Source organism: Aedes albopictus, chromosome 1 (assembly GCF_035046485.1).
Source record: "Aedes albopictus strain Foshan chromosome 1, AalbF5, whole genome shotgun sequence".
NCBI classification, from domain to species: Eukaryota; Metazoa; Arthropoda; class Insecta; order Diptera; family Culicidae; genus Aedes; species Aedes albopictus.
Genome location: NC_085136.1, coordinates 79,256,715 through 79,275,510, shown reverse-complemented (window position 1 = coordinate 79,275,510; position 18,796 = coordinate 79,256,715). Strand labels below are relative to the sequence as shown.

The 18,796-nt window shown below is 41.5% G+C and overlaps 1 protein-coding gene across 2 annotated transcripts; it reads right to left on the bottom strand.

Annotated features, from left to right (window-relative positions):
- Positions 1 to 3,855: 3,855 nt before the first annotated feature.
- Positions 3,856 to 18,792, bottom strand: LOC115256372 (protein Aster-B). Of its 2 annotated transcripts, XM_029854737.2 has the most exons (3): positions 17,103 to 18,792; positions 4,081 to 4,806; positions 3,856 to 4,026 (listed from the first exon to the last, which is right to left on the bottom strand). In XM_029854737.2, exons 1-3 carry the CDS (start codon positions 18,561 to 18,563, stop codon positions 3,973 to 3,975), a joined length of 2,241 nt encoding a protein of 746 aa, XP_029710597.1. In that variant the 5' UTR covers positions 18,564 to 18,792; the 3' UTR covers positions 3,856 to 3,972. The 2 variants fall into 2 exon arrangements, with proteins under 2 accessions (XP_029710597.1, XP_029710596.1); XM_029854736.2 differs by having other exon boundaries at positions 3,856 to 4,806; positions 17,103 to 18,791.
- Between the last annotated feature and the right edge of the window lie 4 nt (positions 18,793 to 18,796).

Sequence of the window (18,796 nt, the reverse complement as noted above, 5' to 3'; positions counted from 1 at the left end):
CGGCGATAGCCATCCTTGAAAACGATTACGTTGATGAGTATATCGATAGTGCTGTAGACACGATCGAGGAAACTATGAAACGGACGAAGGAGGTACGATACGTCCTCTGAAGAGGCAGTTATTTAGCTCCAAAACAGGGTCACGAACTCTGAGGAGTTCCTTGAGGTCATGAGAGAGCGAAAAAATGATCAGTGTGTACTGTTCAGCGAGGACAAGGAATCCGGATCCGAACAAGTACTGGGGATCGTGTGCCCAGCAAGTTACGGATTCTCGTTCCCCACCAACATCATACGATCTGACGCCGTTCCTGTCCAGCAAGAAGCGGACCAAAAGGATCCTGCTGCACTGCGTGATGAGCTTTTTCGATCCGTTAGGACTGTTGTCTGTTTTCACGTTCTATGTTCTATGTGAACAAAGAGAGCCTCTCAAATGCAGATAGGACCTATTGAAATGTTTGGCCTGATTTCAGTTCTTTTCAACGTAAGTGTTGCGACGGTATTTTGGTGAAACTGGCAACTGTATATAGTCCAATAAGAAATAATGAATTAGAAGACTTAGTGTTAAGTTGTGCGTCGAGTGATAGAGTCCGTTAGAGATTAAGAAACTATCATGTAAGTAATTTTAAGTTAAAACACATTGTTAAAGTATTGAAATTAATTATTTTTAATATAGCATTGAAGCTGCCGTGAAATACGCTGCTCTCAGTATGTGGTTCATTAATCTGGAAGAAACTCGCGCCAACAAACTTCAATGATGATAACTCATCAAAACAAAGAGGTCGGCATGGCTACCCGACTGGACACCATCAGAAAGCAACTCGAAGAGTTGGAAGAACGGAAGGCGCTTTGGCGAAAACAGTGCCAGGATGAAGAAAGACGCATGGCACTGGTTTTCGAGCGCGAACTTGCGCAAATGGATAAAAAGTTCTCCGATGCTATGGAGAAAATTGAATTGGAGTACACGGCGAAGAAAGAGGCACTAATGTGCAAATATAGTGGGAAAAGTGTTCCAGTACAATCGGCAGCAGAAAAGTCCGAATCGTGCGACGACCAAGCCCAGTTACAGTTTGCCTGCTCCAATGCTCCAGATCCAACCACAACGACATCCCAAATTAATTTCGTTGCTCCGCGAACGCAACTTCCCCAGCCGCTTTCAGCGGTATCTAATGAAAACAATGGCATCCCGCACACGGTCCCCATCGTATCGACGACAATCCATTCTAATCAGAATCAATCAGCACGCAGTATGCAGCTTGCTTCTGATCCGATAGAGATGGAAGTGAAACAATCGACGGTGAATATGAGAGAAGAATGTGCACTAGTGAAGAAGGCCCCCGTCGTCGTCGTCAGTGTTGAACGCAACGCTGTTTCTAGATGTGTTGTTTTCGACCCGGGTGGAGCTGCTTTGTATAAGATCACCGCACACTCAGCGAAGTGAACTACCGAAATTCATTAAAATACCTTATGAAATTTAGCCATAACTGTAAAGTATGGATGCCATAAGAATACCTTATGAAAATTGAACATGCTTATTATGACCTAATTACATAAGATAAACTTATGAAAAGAGCAGAAAAATCACAAAATGATGCAGACTGGAATCGATCCATGAACGTCGAGATCACTGAGCTAGTGCCCAACCCACGTGGCTATCGACGCTTGAGAATATCGTGTTGCTAAATGTGTATAAAAGCCAAACTGTGAGTCGATTCTGCGTCATAGACCGACCTTATGAAAATCGTTCTAGCCGTTATGAATTGTTTAAAGGCCATTTCATAAGTTAGACCTTATGATAATCTTAGGTTTATTTGCCTGAGTGCACCGATTGTACTGCACGGTGGTACAGGAAGGTGTGATTGAGGAAATTTAATGCAAGAATTAAAATGTATATAGATTCGAAAAGTGATGAAATAGTTAGTTACCAGTCTCACGGGGGGGAGAATGTTGCGACGGTATTTTGGTGAAACTGGCAACTGTATATAGTCCAATAAGAAATAATGAATTAGAAGACTTAGTGTTAAGTTGTGCGTCGAGTGATAGAGTCCGTTAGAGATTAAGAAACTATCATGTAAGTAATTTTAAGTTAAAACACATTGTTAAAGTATTGAAATTAATTATTTTAAATATAGCATTGAAGCTGCCGTGAAATACGCTGCTCTCAGTATGTGGTTCCTTAATCTGGAAGAAACTCGCGCCAACAGTAAGACTTCACAAATAAATAGTAAATCTGTTAAGGAACTATTTTTATTTCAACCCATGAGGATAACTATGCCATTAATTAAGACGTCAAAGTTTGTCATTATTTTTTTGTCGAAAAAACAGCTTTTCGTGAAAACTTTTTTTGACAAAAACATTGAATTTGTATGCGCATACTTAATGTAATGCCTTTAGATAGAGAACAACATGTGAAATCATGATTTACAATCAAAAACATTCAAAAAACTTCAGTTATGATGCTCTACAGACACCATGGGCGGGAAAGGGTTAAGGATGGACGATATTTGACGGTGTGCAGGTGAACAGTGTGTGGCGGCAAAGAATGAACTACGAGCTCGTCGCATTCTACGGCGAACCCAATATCCAGAAGGTCGTGAAAACCTGAAGGATACAGTGAGAAGAGCATGTTACAGGAATGCTGGATAGAAAGTGTGCAAAGATTGTGTTCGCAAGCAATGCGGGTGCTACAAAACGACGTGGAACACAGCGGACAAGGTGGACTGTGACCAGCTCGAGAGTGTTTTGGCGACTATATAGGACGTTCCAGAGGCTGGAGAGAAGCATCAGCGAACCGAAATGTGTAGCATAGAATTGTGGACTCAGTCTTATCTTATTAAATGAATGCAGTGTTTGGACGAAAAAGTGATCAGTGAACCACTCGGCAGTTTTTCTTCCCTTCTGTTGGTTCTGTTTCAATTACCAAGCGGTGTATGTTCTCTCGTCGAGTCGCATGGTTCACGAAGGAACACAAAGAGGATACTCCGATATAAACAAGCTGCGGCGATGAGCGGGCATCGCTAAGTGTAACACTTACCGATGATCGCTCATCGTTGGCTTGGGGCAACTGTGAATAATCGTTATTTTCATCAGTATTTAATGCGTTTTCGCTTTAAAAACGTGAAATACTATTTAATTTAACTGTATTCATGACGTTGCAGGTTGTGTAGTCACAATAAAAAAATAATTATGGCAATAAAATATTCTTACCGAATGCATCGCTTTCATTAGCGTCATCGAGCATCTTCTCTCTTGATTGCGCTCTCGTATCGAACCGGGCAAGAGAATGAACAGCATTTCGGGGAGCGTTCCCGAGCATGTTGGTTCATGAAATGTTACAATCGCGAATGTATCACTTGCTGAGCATGGACCATTCAATGGTTCGCGATAAAAATCCACACACTGAATGAATGCCTTGTTTCAATGTGTGCTTTAAAGTTACAAGTATGGTTCCGACGTGAGTACATTACTCTGATTACGTATAGGTACGATTATGGAATCACAAATCGAATTCGAAGTATACATCAAAGGCTAATCGTTGACAATGCCACTCTATTCTTCCGTTGATTAGCACTTGTACTTTACAAACTACTGCGCTCAAAATGCTCGATTTGATAAGATATTTAGGTACTACCGGGAAAGAACTGATAAGAAAACCTTCACCACCTCAACATCTGGTCAAAGCGACGAGCGCTTCATTGTGGTAAAATTATCTATCGCTTGAGGTGATAAGATAGCGCAAATGATTCATTGTCGTAGGCATGAACTTAGTTTTTTGACTCCTAAAAAATCACCAAATTCTCGCATGATTCACCACATCCCGGAAACCGTTCGGATCCAAATAAACGAAACGTTCGACAGCTTCTTTTTTCCCTACTCTGATTATATCACCTATTAGTAGTCAAATTTAAACTTTATTACCTTTGTCACAACTATTTACCGTGCGCTATTAGCTATTATCCAATATAATAGGTACTCTCTACAATTCGTCCATGCCGAAAGCTTGTTGCTGTTGCTGCTGGGGAGGCGTCGTCTGATCGCTAACATTAGTAACATTAGTGGGAATATTCTCACAAATACTGCTTACCTTTCTAAGGAGATCGGTGACCGTGTGCAAAACCTGCTGCCATTTGATCATTTCCTTGGCGTGTTTGGTTTCCTGCTCGTGCAGCAGGGCCAGCCAGTCGGCGTGCGTCTGCGGCGGGTTCTTCAGAATCTTCTGATCGACGGCGGAGGAAGCCGGGTCCGCCGAACGGAACAGGCTCTCGTTTTCCCCCTCCAGGTTCCAAAGTTTAACGTAGAGTGCAACATTTATCGATAGTAAGATCACAAGTAAAATCACAACGAACCAGGAGAAGAAGGTTTGCGGGGCGGACGTGGCCGACTTGGCGGAAGCACTGGCCGCGGACGCCGCCGCCGGGATGAGGGGAGCGCTGCGCAGCACGGCCGGTTCGTCCGGGGCTTTGGCATGCTGCGCGAGCGCAGGTTTTCGAGATCGACGGCTTTTGCTCTTGGCCGGTGGAATGCAGTACTCGCTCTGGAGGCTCCGCAGCAGCGCATTGTAGAAATCCTCCAGCCCGACCCAGGTGTTCTTCTCGATAAAGCCACGCACGAAGCCGAAAATGTTCTTCTTGTAGTGGATTTGAGCGTGCACGGAGAGAACTGTGTGGTCGTCCTTGGTGCGCGACATGCAGTAGTGCTGGGTCACGTAGAAACTGTCGGCGTACGGGATGCCGCCCTGGACGGCACTGACGTCGATCGAGTACAGCTGGCCGGGTTTGCTGCAGTCGCGCATGACTTGGGTTTCCGTAACCTGCGAAGGAGAGAAAAACGGTTAGTAGTGAATATAATTTACAAATTTCGCTGCGCTTTATCCACAGTTGCGTAAAATCTCCGCATATCGTTTAGGTCAATGCTTTCTTGTCTTTGAACTACACCATCACGCACTCTTTGTGTTGTTTTCAATTATTTCTGATGAATCACGTATCAAAATATGTCTTCAGGTAAACCTGGAGTAATTCTTGGGTGCATTCTTGGAAAACATAATGGGAGAATTTCTGGAATTTCTGCTGGAACCCCTGAATAATTTTATTGAAGTGATCCCGAGCAGAATTCCTGGAGATCACTAGAGGATTTTCTTAAAGTATACCTGACGGAATTTCTGAAAGAATTCATGGAGCAATCCCTGGAAGAACTCCTGAAGGAATTAGTAGAGGAATTCCTGGAGGAATCCCTGAAGAAATTTTGGAAGAAATCTCGTGAGGAATTCCTCGAAGAAATCCTAGAGGAATTTCAGGAGGACTTCCTGGAGGTATTTCTGGAGTAATTCCTGAAAAATTCCTTAAGAAATCCATGGAGGATATAATGGAGGAATTTTGAAGTAATTCCTGGAGGAATCTCTGGAGGAAATCCTGGAGGAATGCCTGGAAGATCTTTTGGACATATACAGCATCCGCTCGATAACTGACTGCTCTTTAACTGGACTGCTTTTTAACTGGGCGCTCGATAACTGGGGCAAAGTCGAGTTAAAAATCAGTTATCTGTCAAAAATAAGCGGAATATAACCTCACATTTCACAAATCGGTAAACAAAACAAAATATAACAATAGCCTCCGGCTCCGGAAGCTCAGTCCAGTTATCGAGCGGCGCTCGCTTACTGGACTGTCGACAAAGCCCAGTTATCGAGCGGAAGCTGTACCTGGAGGAATCCCTGTCAAAATTCATGGTACAATTCCTGAAAGAATTCCTGCAGGAATCCCTGTCAAAATTCCTGGATAAATTACTGGAAAAATTCCTGGAATAATTTCAGGAGGAATTATGGGAGAAATTGCTGGAGGAATTCATATAAGAGTTCTGGAAGGAATCCCAGGATAAATTTCGGAAGAAATTGCTAAAGAAATTCTTGGAGGAATTCTTAGAGAGATTTCTGGTGGAATTGCTGGTGGAATTATTGGAGTAATTTCTAATGGAATTCCTGAAGGAATCCTTGGGGGAAATCCTGAAGAAATCCCTGGATAAATTCATGGGGATGTTCCTGAAAGAACCCCTGGAGCAATTCCTGTTGGAATCTCTGGAGGAATTGCTGGATAAATTCCTGGAAGAATTTCTAGGTGAATTTCTGGAGGCATTCCTGGAGGAATCCCTGAAGCAATTCTGGAAGAATGCCTAGAGGCAACCTTAGAGGAGTCCTTGGAAGAATCGCAGACGAAATCCCAAGGGGAATCCCTAGATCAATACCTGGAGGAATTCTTGGAGTAGAATTTTTTCGATAAATACTTCCAGGAATCTCTGGAAAAGATTGTGGTGGAATTCCTGGATAAATTCTTGGAAAAAAATCCGAAGGAATCCCTGGAGGATTTTTGGAGAAATTCCTGGAGGAATTACGAAATTTCTGGAGTAATTCCTGGAGGAATTTTTGGAAGAATTCTTGGAGGAGTCTATGGAATAATTCCTGGAGAAATGCCTAGACAAATTCCTGGAGGAATTCTTGAAGGAATCCCTGGAGCAATTTCTGGAGATATTTCAGGAGCAATTCCTGTAGGAATTCCTGGAGAAGTCCCTAGAAGATCTCCTGGAGGAATCTCTATTGGAATTCCTAGAAGAAAACTCTAGAGGAATTTCGGTAGGAATCCCTGCAGAAATTCCTGGAAGAATCTCAAAGGAATCCCCAGGGAAATAACTCCCAAGAGAATCTATGGAGGATTCCCTTGATGAATTCCTAGAGGAATCCCTGAATGAAGAATCCCTAGGCATCCCTAGGAAGAATTTCTGGAGAAATCGCAGGAAGAACTGAAGAAATCGCAGAAAGAATTCCTGGGGAAATCCTGAAGGAATCTTAAAACGAGGTCGTGGAGGAACACCTGGAGGAATCCCTGTAGTAGTTCCTGAAGGAATCTCTGGGGAAACCTCAGGAGGAATCCGGGAAGCAATGCCAAGAGGAATTCCTAATGTAATCCCTAAACAATTCTTGGAGAAAGTCTAGGATTAATTCTTGGAGGAGTTTTTGAAAGAATTACTGAAGGAATTCCTGAAGAAATTCCAAGAAGAGTTCCTGAAGGAATCCTTGGAGGAAGTTTTTAAATAACCTCTAGAATAGTTCCTGAAAGTATCTCAGAAGGAATAACAGGAGGAATTCTTGAAGAAACCCCTCCGAGGAATCCCGGAAACAATCCCATGAGGAATTCTTTCGGAAATTCCAGGAGAGCTGTTTTAACGAACTCCTGGATAAATTTCTATAGGGATCCCTGGAAAAAGTCAGAAAAAATCCATGTCTGCAGTAATTTCTGGGCAAATTATTAGAAGAATCCTTGGATGGACTCATAAAGGATTTTAAGTACAAAATTTAAGGAATTCGTGGATTAATTTTTGAATAATTTCTAGTAAAAATTTCTGAAAGAATTCCTTTAAGATATTCCAAAAGAAACACTTCGAATAATTCCAGATCGAATTATTGGAGCAATTTCTAGCAGAGTTTGTGAAGGAATACATAGTGAAATTCCTGAAGAAATCTCTGAAAGAATACATTTGCAAATATCTAAAAGAATTTCTTGTCAAATTTATATTTAAATCCTTTACGAAATTCCTGAAGGAATCGTCGAAGAAAACACCGGAACAATCACTGGAGGAACCTCTAAAGATACACCATGAGAAATTCCCGGAGAAATGTCTAGAGTAATTTTCGAAGGAATCATGAACTGAAATTACAGAAGCATTTGTAAAATTTGCTGAATGAAATTAATTGTGAGAGGAATTCCTGTAGTATTTCATGGAACAAACCCTGAAACAATTACTATCGGAACCCCGCTAACGTCCGTGGGGCAATTTGCAAAGGAGATTATTTTTGAAGAAGTCCCTTGAGGAATTCCTGAAGCTTGTTATTTGATAAAATTCTATGATAAAATTGAAGTGGTGCCCCTAGAGAAATACTTGGCGAAATTTCTGGGAGCGGGACATTTGACATAAAGTCATTTGGCATAAATACATTTGGCATAATGGACATTTGGCATACTCGAAATGCACCCTTCAAGAATTCCTCGAGAATTTCTTCAAGCAGTTCCTCGGAATTCCTCTGGAGCTCCTTTAGAATTCCTCTACAAGTTCCTCCGGAATTCCTTTAAGGGTTCCTCAGTTAATCCTCCAAGAGTTACTCGAAAATTCTCCCAGAAGTTTATCAGGAATTCCACTAGGAGTTCCTCGGGAATTCCTCCAGCAGTTCCTCAGCAATCCATTCTGGAGTTCCAAGGGAAATTCCTCTAAGAGTTTACCGAATTTTGTTTTTTTTTCAGGAGAGCCTCGGGAATTCCTTCAGAAATTGCTCGAGAATTCTTTTAGGAATTCCGCGGGAAATTCTCCAGGAGTTCCTCGGTAATTCTTCCAGGAGTTCCTCAAAAAAATTCCAGGAGTTCCTCGAGAAATCCTACAAAAATTCCTCCAGCAGTTTCTCAGGAATCCATCCAGGAGTTCCCAGAAAATGTATTCATGTATTCCTATATTCCTCGGGAATTTCTCCTGGAGTTTTTTGGGATTTCTCCAGGACTTACTCGGAAATTCTTCCAGAGTTCATCGGGAATTTCTCCACGAGTTCCTCGGGAATACCTCCAGAAGCTCTCCGAAAATTCCTTCAAGGAGTTCTTCGGGAATTCCTCTACAAGTTCCTCGGGAATTCCTTTCCTCCAAGAGTTCCTCCAAATTCTCCCAGGAGTTTCTCAAAGGTGTTTTTTCTTTGGGAATTTCTCTAGGAGCTCCTTGAAAATTCCTCCAGAAGTTTATCGAGAATTCCCCTCTCGGGAATTCTTTCAGAAGATTCAAAGGAAATGTTTCAGGAGTTTATCAGATATTCATCTGGATATACCTATGAATACCTCCAGGAAATCGTCGGGAGTTCCCAGGAAACTCCTGGAGTAGGTTTTCTGGGGACCAAAAGGAATTCCCGAGGAAGTGTCGGAAAAGAACCTCGAGAAACTATGAAGAACTGCTCGTGGAATTCTTGGAGGAATTGCCGAGAAACATATAACTCCTCGGAGAATTTCCGAGGAATCCCAAGAGGTATTCCCGAGGAATCCCAAGAGGAATTTCCAAGAAATTCCTGGAGGTTTTCCCGAGAAACTTTTTAAGGAATTCCTGAAGAAATTCTCGATAAACTTCTGGAGGAATTCCCGAGGAACTCCTGCAAGAATTCCCGAAGAACTCTTGGAAGGAATTTACCCAGGAACAGCTGTAGAAATTCCGGAGGATCTCTTGATGGAATTCCTGAAATTCTTGGATGATTTCTAAGAGAACTCCTGGAGGAATTGTAGAGGATCTTTTGCAGAAATTCTCGTCGATTTCCTGAAGGATCTCCATGGCTCTTCTGAGCGAATTTTCGAGAAACTCCTGGAGGATTTTTCGATGATCATCTGAAGGAGTTCTCGAGGATCTCCTGGAGAAATTTTCGTGGAACTCCTGGAAGAATTACTGAGGAGCTCCGGGAGTAATTTCCGAGGAGCTCCTGGAGTAATTCCCAAGCAACTCCTGGAGGAATTTACGAGAATCTCCTGGAGGAATTCCCGAGGTTCTCCTGCAGGAATTCTCGAAACTCCCTTCAAGAACTTTCTGAGAACTCCTGCAGGAATTTCTGACGATCTGCTAGAGGAATTCCCGATGAAGTGCTAGTGGAATTCCCGAGAAACTCCTGTAGGGATTTCCGAGGAACTCCTAGAAGAATTGCCAAGGAATCCCTGGAGGAATTTCAGGGAAACTTTTGGAAAAAATGTCGAGGAGCTCCTGAAAGAATTCTCGGGGAGCTTCTGAAGGAATTATTGTCAAATTTATAGAGGAAATCCCGAGGAACTCTTGGAGGGACTCCCAAGGATCTTCAGGAGGAATTCTGTAGGAATTCCCGAAGATTGCCTGGAGGGATTTCCGATGAATTCCTGGAGGAGTTCCTGAGGATCTACAGGAGGATTTCCCGACAAACTTTTCAAGGAATTCTTGAAGGGATTCCCGATGAGATTCTGAAGGAATTCCCGATAAACTTCCGGAATAAATCCCAAGGAACTTCTGTAAGAATTGCCGAGGACTTCCTGGAGGATCTCCAAGGTTCTCTTGGATGAGTTCTCGAGAAACTCCTAACGGATTTTTTCAGGAAGTTTTGGAGATAGAATTCTACATGAACTCCTTGAAGAATTTCTTCGGGACATCCAGGAGTTTCACCAGGGGTTCCACCTGGAGTTTATTCATGGACTCCCCTAGAAGCTTCTTCAGAAATTCCTTTTGGGATTCCTCCAGAACTTCCAGCAAAGATTGATTCAGGAGGTCCATCAAAGGTTTCTACTGGAATTCATACAAGCATTTCTCTAGGAGCTCTCGAACTTATGGACTTCTCGGGGAGTTTCTTCCGGGATTCCTTTAAAAACCCCTTGAGGAATTCTCTAGGAATTCCTTTATTGATTTCTAAAGAAATATCTTTAGGGATTCCGCCAGAAATTCTTCCATGGATTTACATATTTAGAAACTATGGGTTCCTTCAGTATTTCCTACATGCGACTACTACAGGGATTCCACCATTAATTTGTACAGGGGTTTCTCCAGCAAATTCAACAATGTTTTCTCCAAGAATTTCTTCCACTAATTCTTCAGCAACTTCTCCAAGAATTTCTTTAGGAATTCCTCCTAGATATCATTCAGGGGTTTCTCTAAAAGTTTCTTCGTGGATTTTACCAGCACTTGCTTCAGAGATTCCTTCAACCATTTATTCAGGAATTCCTCAAGTGATTCCTAAACAAGTTACTTCGCAAATTTCACTAGTAGTTTCTTCTGGAATTCCTCCAGGAAAGTTTTATTGGATCCCTCTTGAAATTCCATCAAGATATTATTTCAAGGATTTCTCAGATTTTTTTTTCAGAAATTCCACAAGGAGCCTTTGCAGATATCTCTCAGGGAATTTCTTCAGGGACTTATTTCAGGGATCCCTCTATTTTTTCGGTGATTGATCAAAAATCTTCTTGAAGGATTTCTCCAAGACTTTCTTCAGATATTTCTGCAGGAATTTCTCCACAACTTCTATCAGCTCAGGGCTACCCCCAGAAGATTCTTCTGAGATTAAATCAAGAGTTCCATCAGGGCTCCTCCTGGAGTGGATTCAAGGAATCCTTTATGGATTATTCAAGGAGTTTTTTTTTAAAGGAATTCTTCAAGAACCTCTTCAGAAACTTCTTGCGGAATTTCTTATGGATTTTTTTCAGGAATTCTTACAATTTCATCAGGGCTTCCTCGTTGAATTTATTAGAATTTGCTCCAGGAATTTCTTCATAGATTCTTTCAGGAAGATCTTCAAGGATCTCTCAAGAAAACTTTTTCAGGTATTACTCCAGGAAATTTTTCGACGATTCCTAAATTAATGGACTTTTTTAGAGATTTTCCCAAGAGTTTGTACAAGAATTCCTCCAAGAGTTTCTTCAGAAATTCATCCAGGAGTTCCTCCTGAAGTTTATCTATGAATTCCTCTGGAAATTCCGTCAGTGATTCATTCAGGATTCCTTTCGGAGTTTATTCTTGGAAGTCCTTCAGTGATTCCTCCAGCAGCTTGTGCATGGATTTTTTTAAGGATCCCTGGAATTACATAAGGGATATCTCAAGTAATTACTGCAAGAATTTGTCCAAGAGTTTTGTCAGAAATTGCCCCAAAAATTGTTCAGGAATTGCTCAAGGAACTTCTGCAGGGATGCTTCAGGGAATTTCTTGATGAGTATCTCACGAAATTTCTTCAAGGATTACTAAATGCAGGGCTGTTACAAAACTGTCGATTTGAAAACCGCAAAATCCGCGTCTAGCCATTTGAAACCGCGCCTAGGTCATCAAATCCGCGCCAGTATAAAACATATGGCTTTGATGACTCAAACTTACTACATAAAACCCAATTTTTTAAAGAGAAAATCAATTCACCAATTAATAAATTGATTTTAAATTACTAATCCATGACTTTGTATAACCACTTCTACTTCAAACAAGACTTTAAACATGTTTTTTTCTAATTGCAATAATATGTTTTGGATCAATAGTTCTTCGATTGCTTATCAATCAGTGCTTACTATTTTACGAGAAAAAGGCAGCAGTTTGACGAAACTTTTGAAATAATTTATAATTAACCTTATGGTAGAAATCCTGAAATCCCAAAAGATCATTTGAGAATTTTCAGAAACTTTTTGAGAAATTCAAGGATTACTTTTTGCAGAAACAAACGGAGTAATACTAGTGAATTTTTTGACTGAATCACCACTAAATTTTATTCCTTAGGGGGATATTTATAAAATGTTCTGAACATTAAGCAAAAAAAGTGAAAAAGTGTAAATTCATTAGATCATTTATGATAAGAGTTTCTGGTCACACCACACCCTTGGAAATTAGGATTGGATGGATATTCTACCAAAATGTACTTATTCTAAGGATTTCAAAAGCTTCAACATTTTTTTCAAGTATTTTGCAAAAAAAAAAATACCAAGAAACCCTTTAATCACTGTGCCCCTCACAACGGGTGCTCTGATCGGAAATCATAGTTGTAGCAAAACAAATTGTTTCACAAGTAGTAATAACTGATTCAGGAATTTCGTCAATTCCGTCATTCTGAAACTCATCCATAATGAATAAAGAAACTCTTGCATGTTTAAAAAATCGCTAGAAATTTCTAATGAATAATATTCTATCCAGAGTTTTTAAAGTGTTTTCCATGGAATTATCTAAGAATGCAATCATTAAAAGCTCCAGGACGTCTTAGCTGTATCTTTTTTATTTTGATTTCTTACGACACACACAGTCTATCAAACCAATGATTTTCTTTACAAGATTCTGTTAAATTTGACTACAAAATTCAACCAAATGTTTCTCTGAAACTTCCGGTAGACATCTCTTTACAAATTCCATAAAAAAGATTTCAGAATCATCAAGAAACAACTATTTCAGAAATCTTGCCATTTTATCCAAAATGTTAGCCGAAAATTGATTTCGGGGATAAGACAGAAATAACTTCAATAGTTTGACTAAGAAATCCGAAAGAGGATCTTCTCAGTTTAACAAATGCGTATAGTGCAGTGTAACTTTAACACTCCAAGGTAGGGAATATTAACATTGATTTTAATTAAGCACAACATTCCATAACACTACTTTAAAAACGTTCTTTTTCTGGTTTCGTTGAGCTACTTGTCTAAATGTTGAATGTAAGTGCATTTGAAAACCATTTCCGCAAAATCCGCGCCGAAATTTTCAAAAACGCGCGAAATCCGCGCGAAACGCAAAAACCGCGAAAAACGCAAAATCCGCGCCATTTGTAACAGCCCTGTAAATGAATCTCTTCAGGGATTTTCCCAGGAGGAATTCTTCTAAATTTTTTGGAGGTTCCTCAAACAACTTCTTTAAGGATTTCTCCAGGAGTTTCTTCAGATACTTCTCCAGGAATTCTTCAGGAATTTCTCCACAACTTCTTTCAGGACTACCTCCAGAATTTCCTTCCAGGAGCTAGTTCATGGACTTTTTTTTAGGAATCCCCGCAGAAATTCCATAAGGAATAAACCAAGCAAGAATTTGTCTAAGAATTTTGATAGGAATTGCCTCAAAAATTTGTTCAAGAATTGCTCAAGGAACTTCTGTAGGGGTGCTCCAGGGAATTTCTTGAAGAGTTCCTCAAGATTTTTTTTCAAGGATTTCTAGATGAATTACTTCAGGGATTCTCCCAGGAAGGACTCATGATTCCTAAATACATTTCTTCAGGGATTCTCCCAGGAGGGATTCCTTTAAATTTTTCGGGGGTTCCTCAAACAACTTCTTTAAGGATTTCTCCAGGAGTTTTTTCAAATACTTCTCCAGGAATTCTTCAGGAATTTCTCCACAACTTTTTCAGGGCTACCTCCGGAAGTTGCTTCTGAGATTAATTCAGAGTTGCGTCAGGGTTTCTCTTGGTGGGGGATTTGAGAATTTCTTTAGAATTTCCTCCATGGATTCTTCAAGCATTCCTTCAAGGATCCCTCCAGAAATTCCTACGGGATTTCTTATGGAATTTGTTCAAGGATTCCTCTGGGAGTTTTTTCATTAATTCCTCCAGAAATTTCTTCGAGGATCCTTGAATGAATTTCTTCAGGGATTTTCTCAGGAGTTTGCACAGAAATTCCTACAAAAGTTTCTTCAGAGATTCTTTCAGGAGTCCCTACAGGGATTCATCCAGAAGTTCCTTCAGAAATTCATCCGGAAGTTCTTCCTGGAGTTCATTTATGAATTCTTCCAGAAGTTCCGTCAGTGATTCATCCAGGATTTCCTTCGGAGTTTGTTGTAGGAAGTCCTACAGTGATTCCTCCAGGAGCTAATTCATGGATTTTTTAAGGATCCCCGCAGAAATTCCATAAGGGATGCCTCAAGCAATTACGTCAAGAATTTCTCCAAGAGTTTTGCCAGGAATTGCTCCATAAATTTGTTCAGCAATTGCTCAAGGAACTTCTGCCTGCAGGGATGCTCCAAGGAATTTCTTGAGGAGTTTCTTAAGAAATTTCATCAAGGATTCTCCCAGGAGGAATTCCTCTAAATTTTTAGGGGGTTCCTCAAACAACTTCTTTAAGGATTTCTCCAAGAGTTTCTTCAAATATTTCTACAGGAATACTTTAGGAATTTCTCCACAACTTCTTTCAGAGCTACCTCCGGAAGTTCCTTCCAGGAGCTAGTTCATGGATTTTTTAGGAATCCCCGCAGAAATTCCATAAGGGATGACCCAAGTAATTACTTCAAGAATTTGCCCAAGAATTTTGACAGGAATTGCCCCAAAAATTTGTTCAGGAATTTCTCAAGGAACTTCTGCAGGGATGCTCCAGGGAATTTCTTGAGGAGTTCCTCAAGAAATTTCTTCAAGGATTCCTAAATGAATTTCTTCAGGGATTCTTCCAGGAAGGATTCCTCTAAATTTTTTGAGGGTTCCTCAGAAAACTTCTTAAAGATTTCTCCAGGAGTTTCTTCAGATATTTCTTAAGGATTTCCTTAGGAATTGCACCATAACTTCTTTCAGGGCTACCTCCGGAAGTTCCTTCTGAGATTAATTGAAGAGTTCCGTCAGGGTTTCTCCTGGTGGGGGATTTGAGAATTTCTCTAGCATTTCCTCCATGGATTCTTCAAGCATTCCTTCAAGGATCCCTCCAGAAATTCTTGCGGGATTTCTTATGGAATTTCTTCAAGGATTCCTCTGGGAGTTTTTTTTCAGGAATTCCTCCGTAATTATTTTAGAATTTCCTCCAGAAATTTCTTCGAGGATTCCTTAAATGAATTTCTTCAGGGATTTTCCCAGGAGTTGGTACAGAAATTCTTCCAAGACTTTCTTCAGAAATTCTTTCAGGAGTTCCTTCAGAAATTCATCCAGAAGTTCCTCCTGGAGTTCATTTATGAATTCTTCTAGAAGTTCCGTCAGTGATTCATCCAGGATTGCCTTCGGGGTTTGTTTTGGGATATCGATAAGTGATTCCTCCAGGAACTAGTTCATAGACTTGTTTTTGGGGATCCCCGCAGAAATTCCATAAGAGATGACCCAAACAATTACTTGAAGAATTTCTCCAAGAGTTTTGTCAGGGATAAGTTAGCACCACACCAGCCAGCACAGCAGTTAGCGCCAACACCAGCCACTACAGCAGCACCCATTCCAGCTAAATTAAACAACAAAAGAAAGACTAAACACACAAATGGAATTCAAAACATGATAAATCAATAAAAGGGCAGAGGCTCGCCCGACACTGATTAGTCAGTGTTAGGTAGTTAATTAATTGAAGAGGTTGGTTGGTTATCCGAACGTCATTAGGTTTTTGTAGTTCTTTTGATGTAGGTTTTTGTAGTTTTTTTTTAAAAACCTATTTTAAGCTAAAAATTTATTAACTGATAGTCCCAAACATTTGTTCAGGAATTCATCAAGGAATTTCTGCAGGGATGCACCAGGGTATTTCTTGAGAGATTCCTCCAGAAATTTCTTCAAGGATTCCTAAATGAATTTCTTCAGGGATTCTCCCAGGAAGGATTCCTCTAAATTTTTCGGGGGGTTCCCCAAACAACTTCTTTAAGGATTTCTCCAGGAGTTTTTTCAGGAATTTCTCCACAACTTCTTTCAGGGCGATCTTCTGAAGTTCCTTCTGACATTAATTCAGAGTTCTATCATGGTTCCCTTTGGAGTGGGTATGAGGATTCCTTTAGAATTTCTTCCATGGCTTCTTCAAGCGTCCCTTCAAGGATCCTTCCAGAAATTCCTTGCAGGATTTCTTGTCGAATTTCTTCAAGGGATTCCTTCGGAAATTTTCTCAGGAATTCCTGCAAGAATTCTTCCAGGGATTCCTTCGAGATTTTTTTTAGAATTTCTTCCAGGAATTTCTTCAAACATTGCTTTAGGAACATGTTGGGGGATTCCTCAAACAAATTTCTCCGGGAATTTCTCCAGAGATATCTTCGAGGATTCCTAAAATGAATTTCCCAAGAGTTTGTACAGGAATTCCTCCAAGAGTTTCTTCAAAAATTCTTCCAGGAGTTCCTTCAGGGATTCCTCCAGAAGTTCCTTCAGGATCATCCAGGAGTTATTGTTGTGGTTCATTTATGAATTCCTCTAGAAGTTCCGTCAGTGATTCATCCAGGTTTTCCTTCTGAGTTTGTTCTAGGAAGTGCTTCAGTGATTCCTCCAGGAGCTAGTTCATGGACTTTTTTAGGGATCCCCGCGGAAATTTCATAGAAGATGACCCAAGCAATTACTTCATGAATTTCCCCAAGACTTTCGTCAAGAATTGCACTAAAATTTGGTTCAGGAATTCCTCAAGGAACTTCTGTAGGGATGCTCCAGGGATTTTTTGAGGAGTTCCTCAAGAAATTTCTTCAAGGATTTCTCCAGGAGATAATTCAGGCATTCCTCCAGGAATTTCTGCAAGGGTTCCAAAATGATTTTTTTGTAGAAATTCTCCCAGCAGTTTGTTCAAGAATTTCTCCACGAGCTTCTTCAAGATCAAGAGCATCAGAGCAATTAACATTGAGAGGATTGTGAACAACCCCAAGCAGAAACTTCTCAATGCCAGACTATTACTACAATTACTAATAAACACAATGAGCAATTGAATGACAATATTAATGCCTTACCTGCGCACTCCTCGGCCCGATGGTCTGCGTGATGGCAATGGTCAAACAAACCACCCGCTCCTTCAGCCCATCCTTGTTCACCTTCCACTCGCCATGAATCATGTCCGTAGTTTTCCGACTATTATGGAACTCGGTCAAAAATTTAGATTTGGAAAACAGCAGCTCAAACAGAATGTCCACATTGATGGGCAAGATGGTGTGCACCAGCTGCCGTCCGGAATGTAGCGAATTGCACTCGACGCCCACTCCGATGAATTCCTCTTCCGGGGCGGAATCGGTCGAGTCGGACATGTCCGTGGGAAGCAGCTCGGAGGGGGTGGAAATGTTGCTCTCTGTGGGGAAGCCGCCGGCTTTGGCGTGGGCCGCCTTCTTGGAAATTTTGCTTTCCTTTGCTACCATGATGATGGTCGTCGGTTCGTCCGATAATTCAACGACGTCCTTGATGAGGGCGAGATCCTCGACGATGGAATCGTCTGCAATGATCACCGGGCAGCGGTCGTCCTCCGTATTCTTATCGTACGGATCGATGTAGTCTTCGTCGTCGCTGGTCAGCCCGAGCTGATCGCCGTAACAGGTGTGTACCCACTGCCAAAGTTCCTGCGGGTTTATCGGTTTTTCCATCAACGCATTCTGCCACACCCGGAAGAGCATAAGATAGGTCTTGTCGCGCGAAGTGAACGAGGTGAGAAAGTGCTTCTCACTGTCCGTGCAGACCGATATCGCATTCGGAATCACGCGTGCGGTTTTTTCTTTGGTAATTGACGTAACGTCCTTCCAGCGGATCGAGAGACGCGTCTCCCACACAATTATGTTCGCGTGAAAGCACAGATAGTTCTGAGTGACGTACAGCCGGCCGTGGACCAGGATGTCCTTCTGGATTGCACACGAATAGTCCACAATCAGCCGCTCGTCGTCGGACACTTCCTTGAACAGTTTCTTGAAATCTTCCGTCCGGGACTTGTACGACGGGTAAATCGCATTATACCAGGGGGTTTTCTTCGCCCGCTCCGTAAGATTCTTCTGAGATTTCGAATTCTTATCGTTTGCTTTTTCTGACGTCGGTTTGCCAGCACCACCGTCTACTGCGGAGGCCAAAGTGCCACTATCGCTCGACTTGCTGCCACCAGTGTCCACATTGTTGTCGTTATCGGACTTATCAGTAATGTTGGACGTGGCGGAGCTACTTCGGAGGACGGCTGGGGGCTCGATGGCAGAGGTGGTGCTAGAGGTGACAACACCCGAAACTCCCCCAGCAGACGAGGAGCTATCGGATGTGCTTGTGGCGGCGGTGAAGAAGGTGGTTGTGCTACCACTGCTGCTGCTTCCAGTACTCGAGGGCACCGAATTATTATTACCTGTCGTCGTCGTCGTCGTAATCGTAGCTGTTGGATTGGTGCTGCTGCTACTATTGGAAGTCATTGCATCCTCCTCCTGATGATGATGGTGGGCATCGTCTCCCATGAATACACATAATTCCACCTGGGGCACCGCGCACTCTACTAATGCACCACTACACCATTCTTTTCCGACGCACTGCACTACAGAGGAGATTCACTTTTTCTACACTAGAGATTCCAAAATTACATTCACTTCCTGGTACCAGCGATTATGATATCGCAAAATTTTCAGTGATAGCCATCGCTCGCTCCAGTCCAACACAACACGCAACGCAATCTGTCAAAACTGAAGTTTTA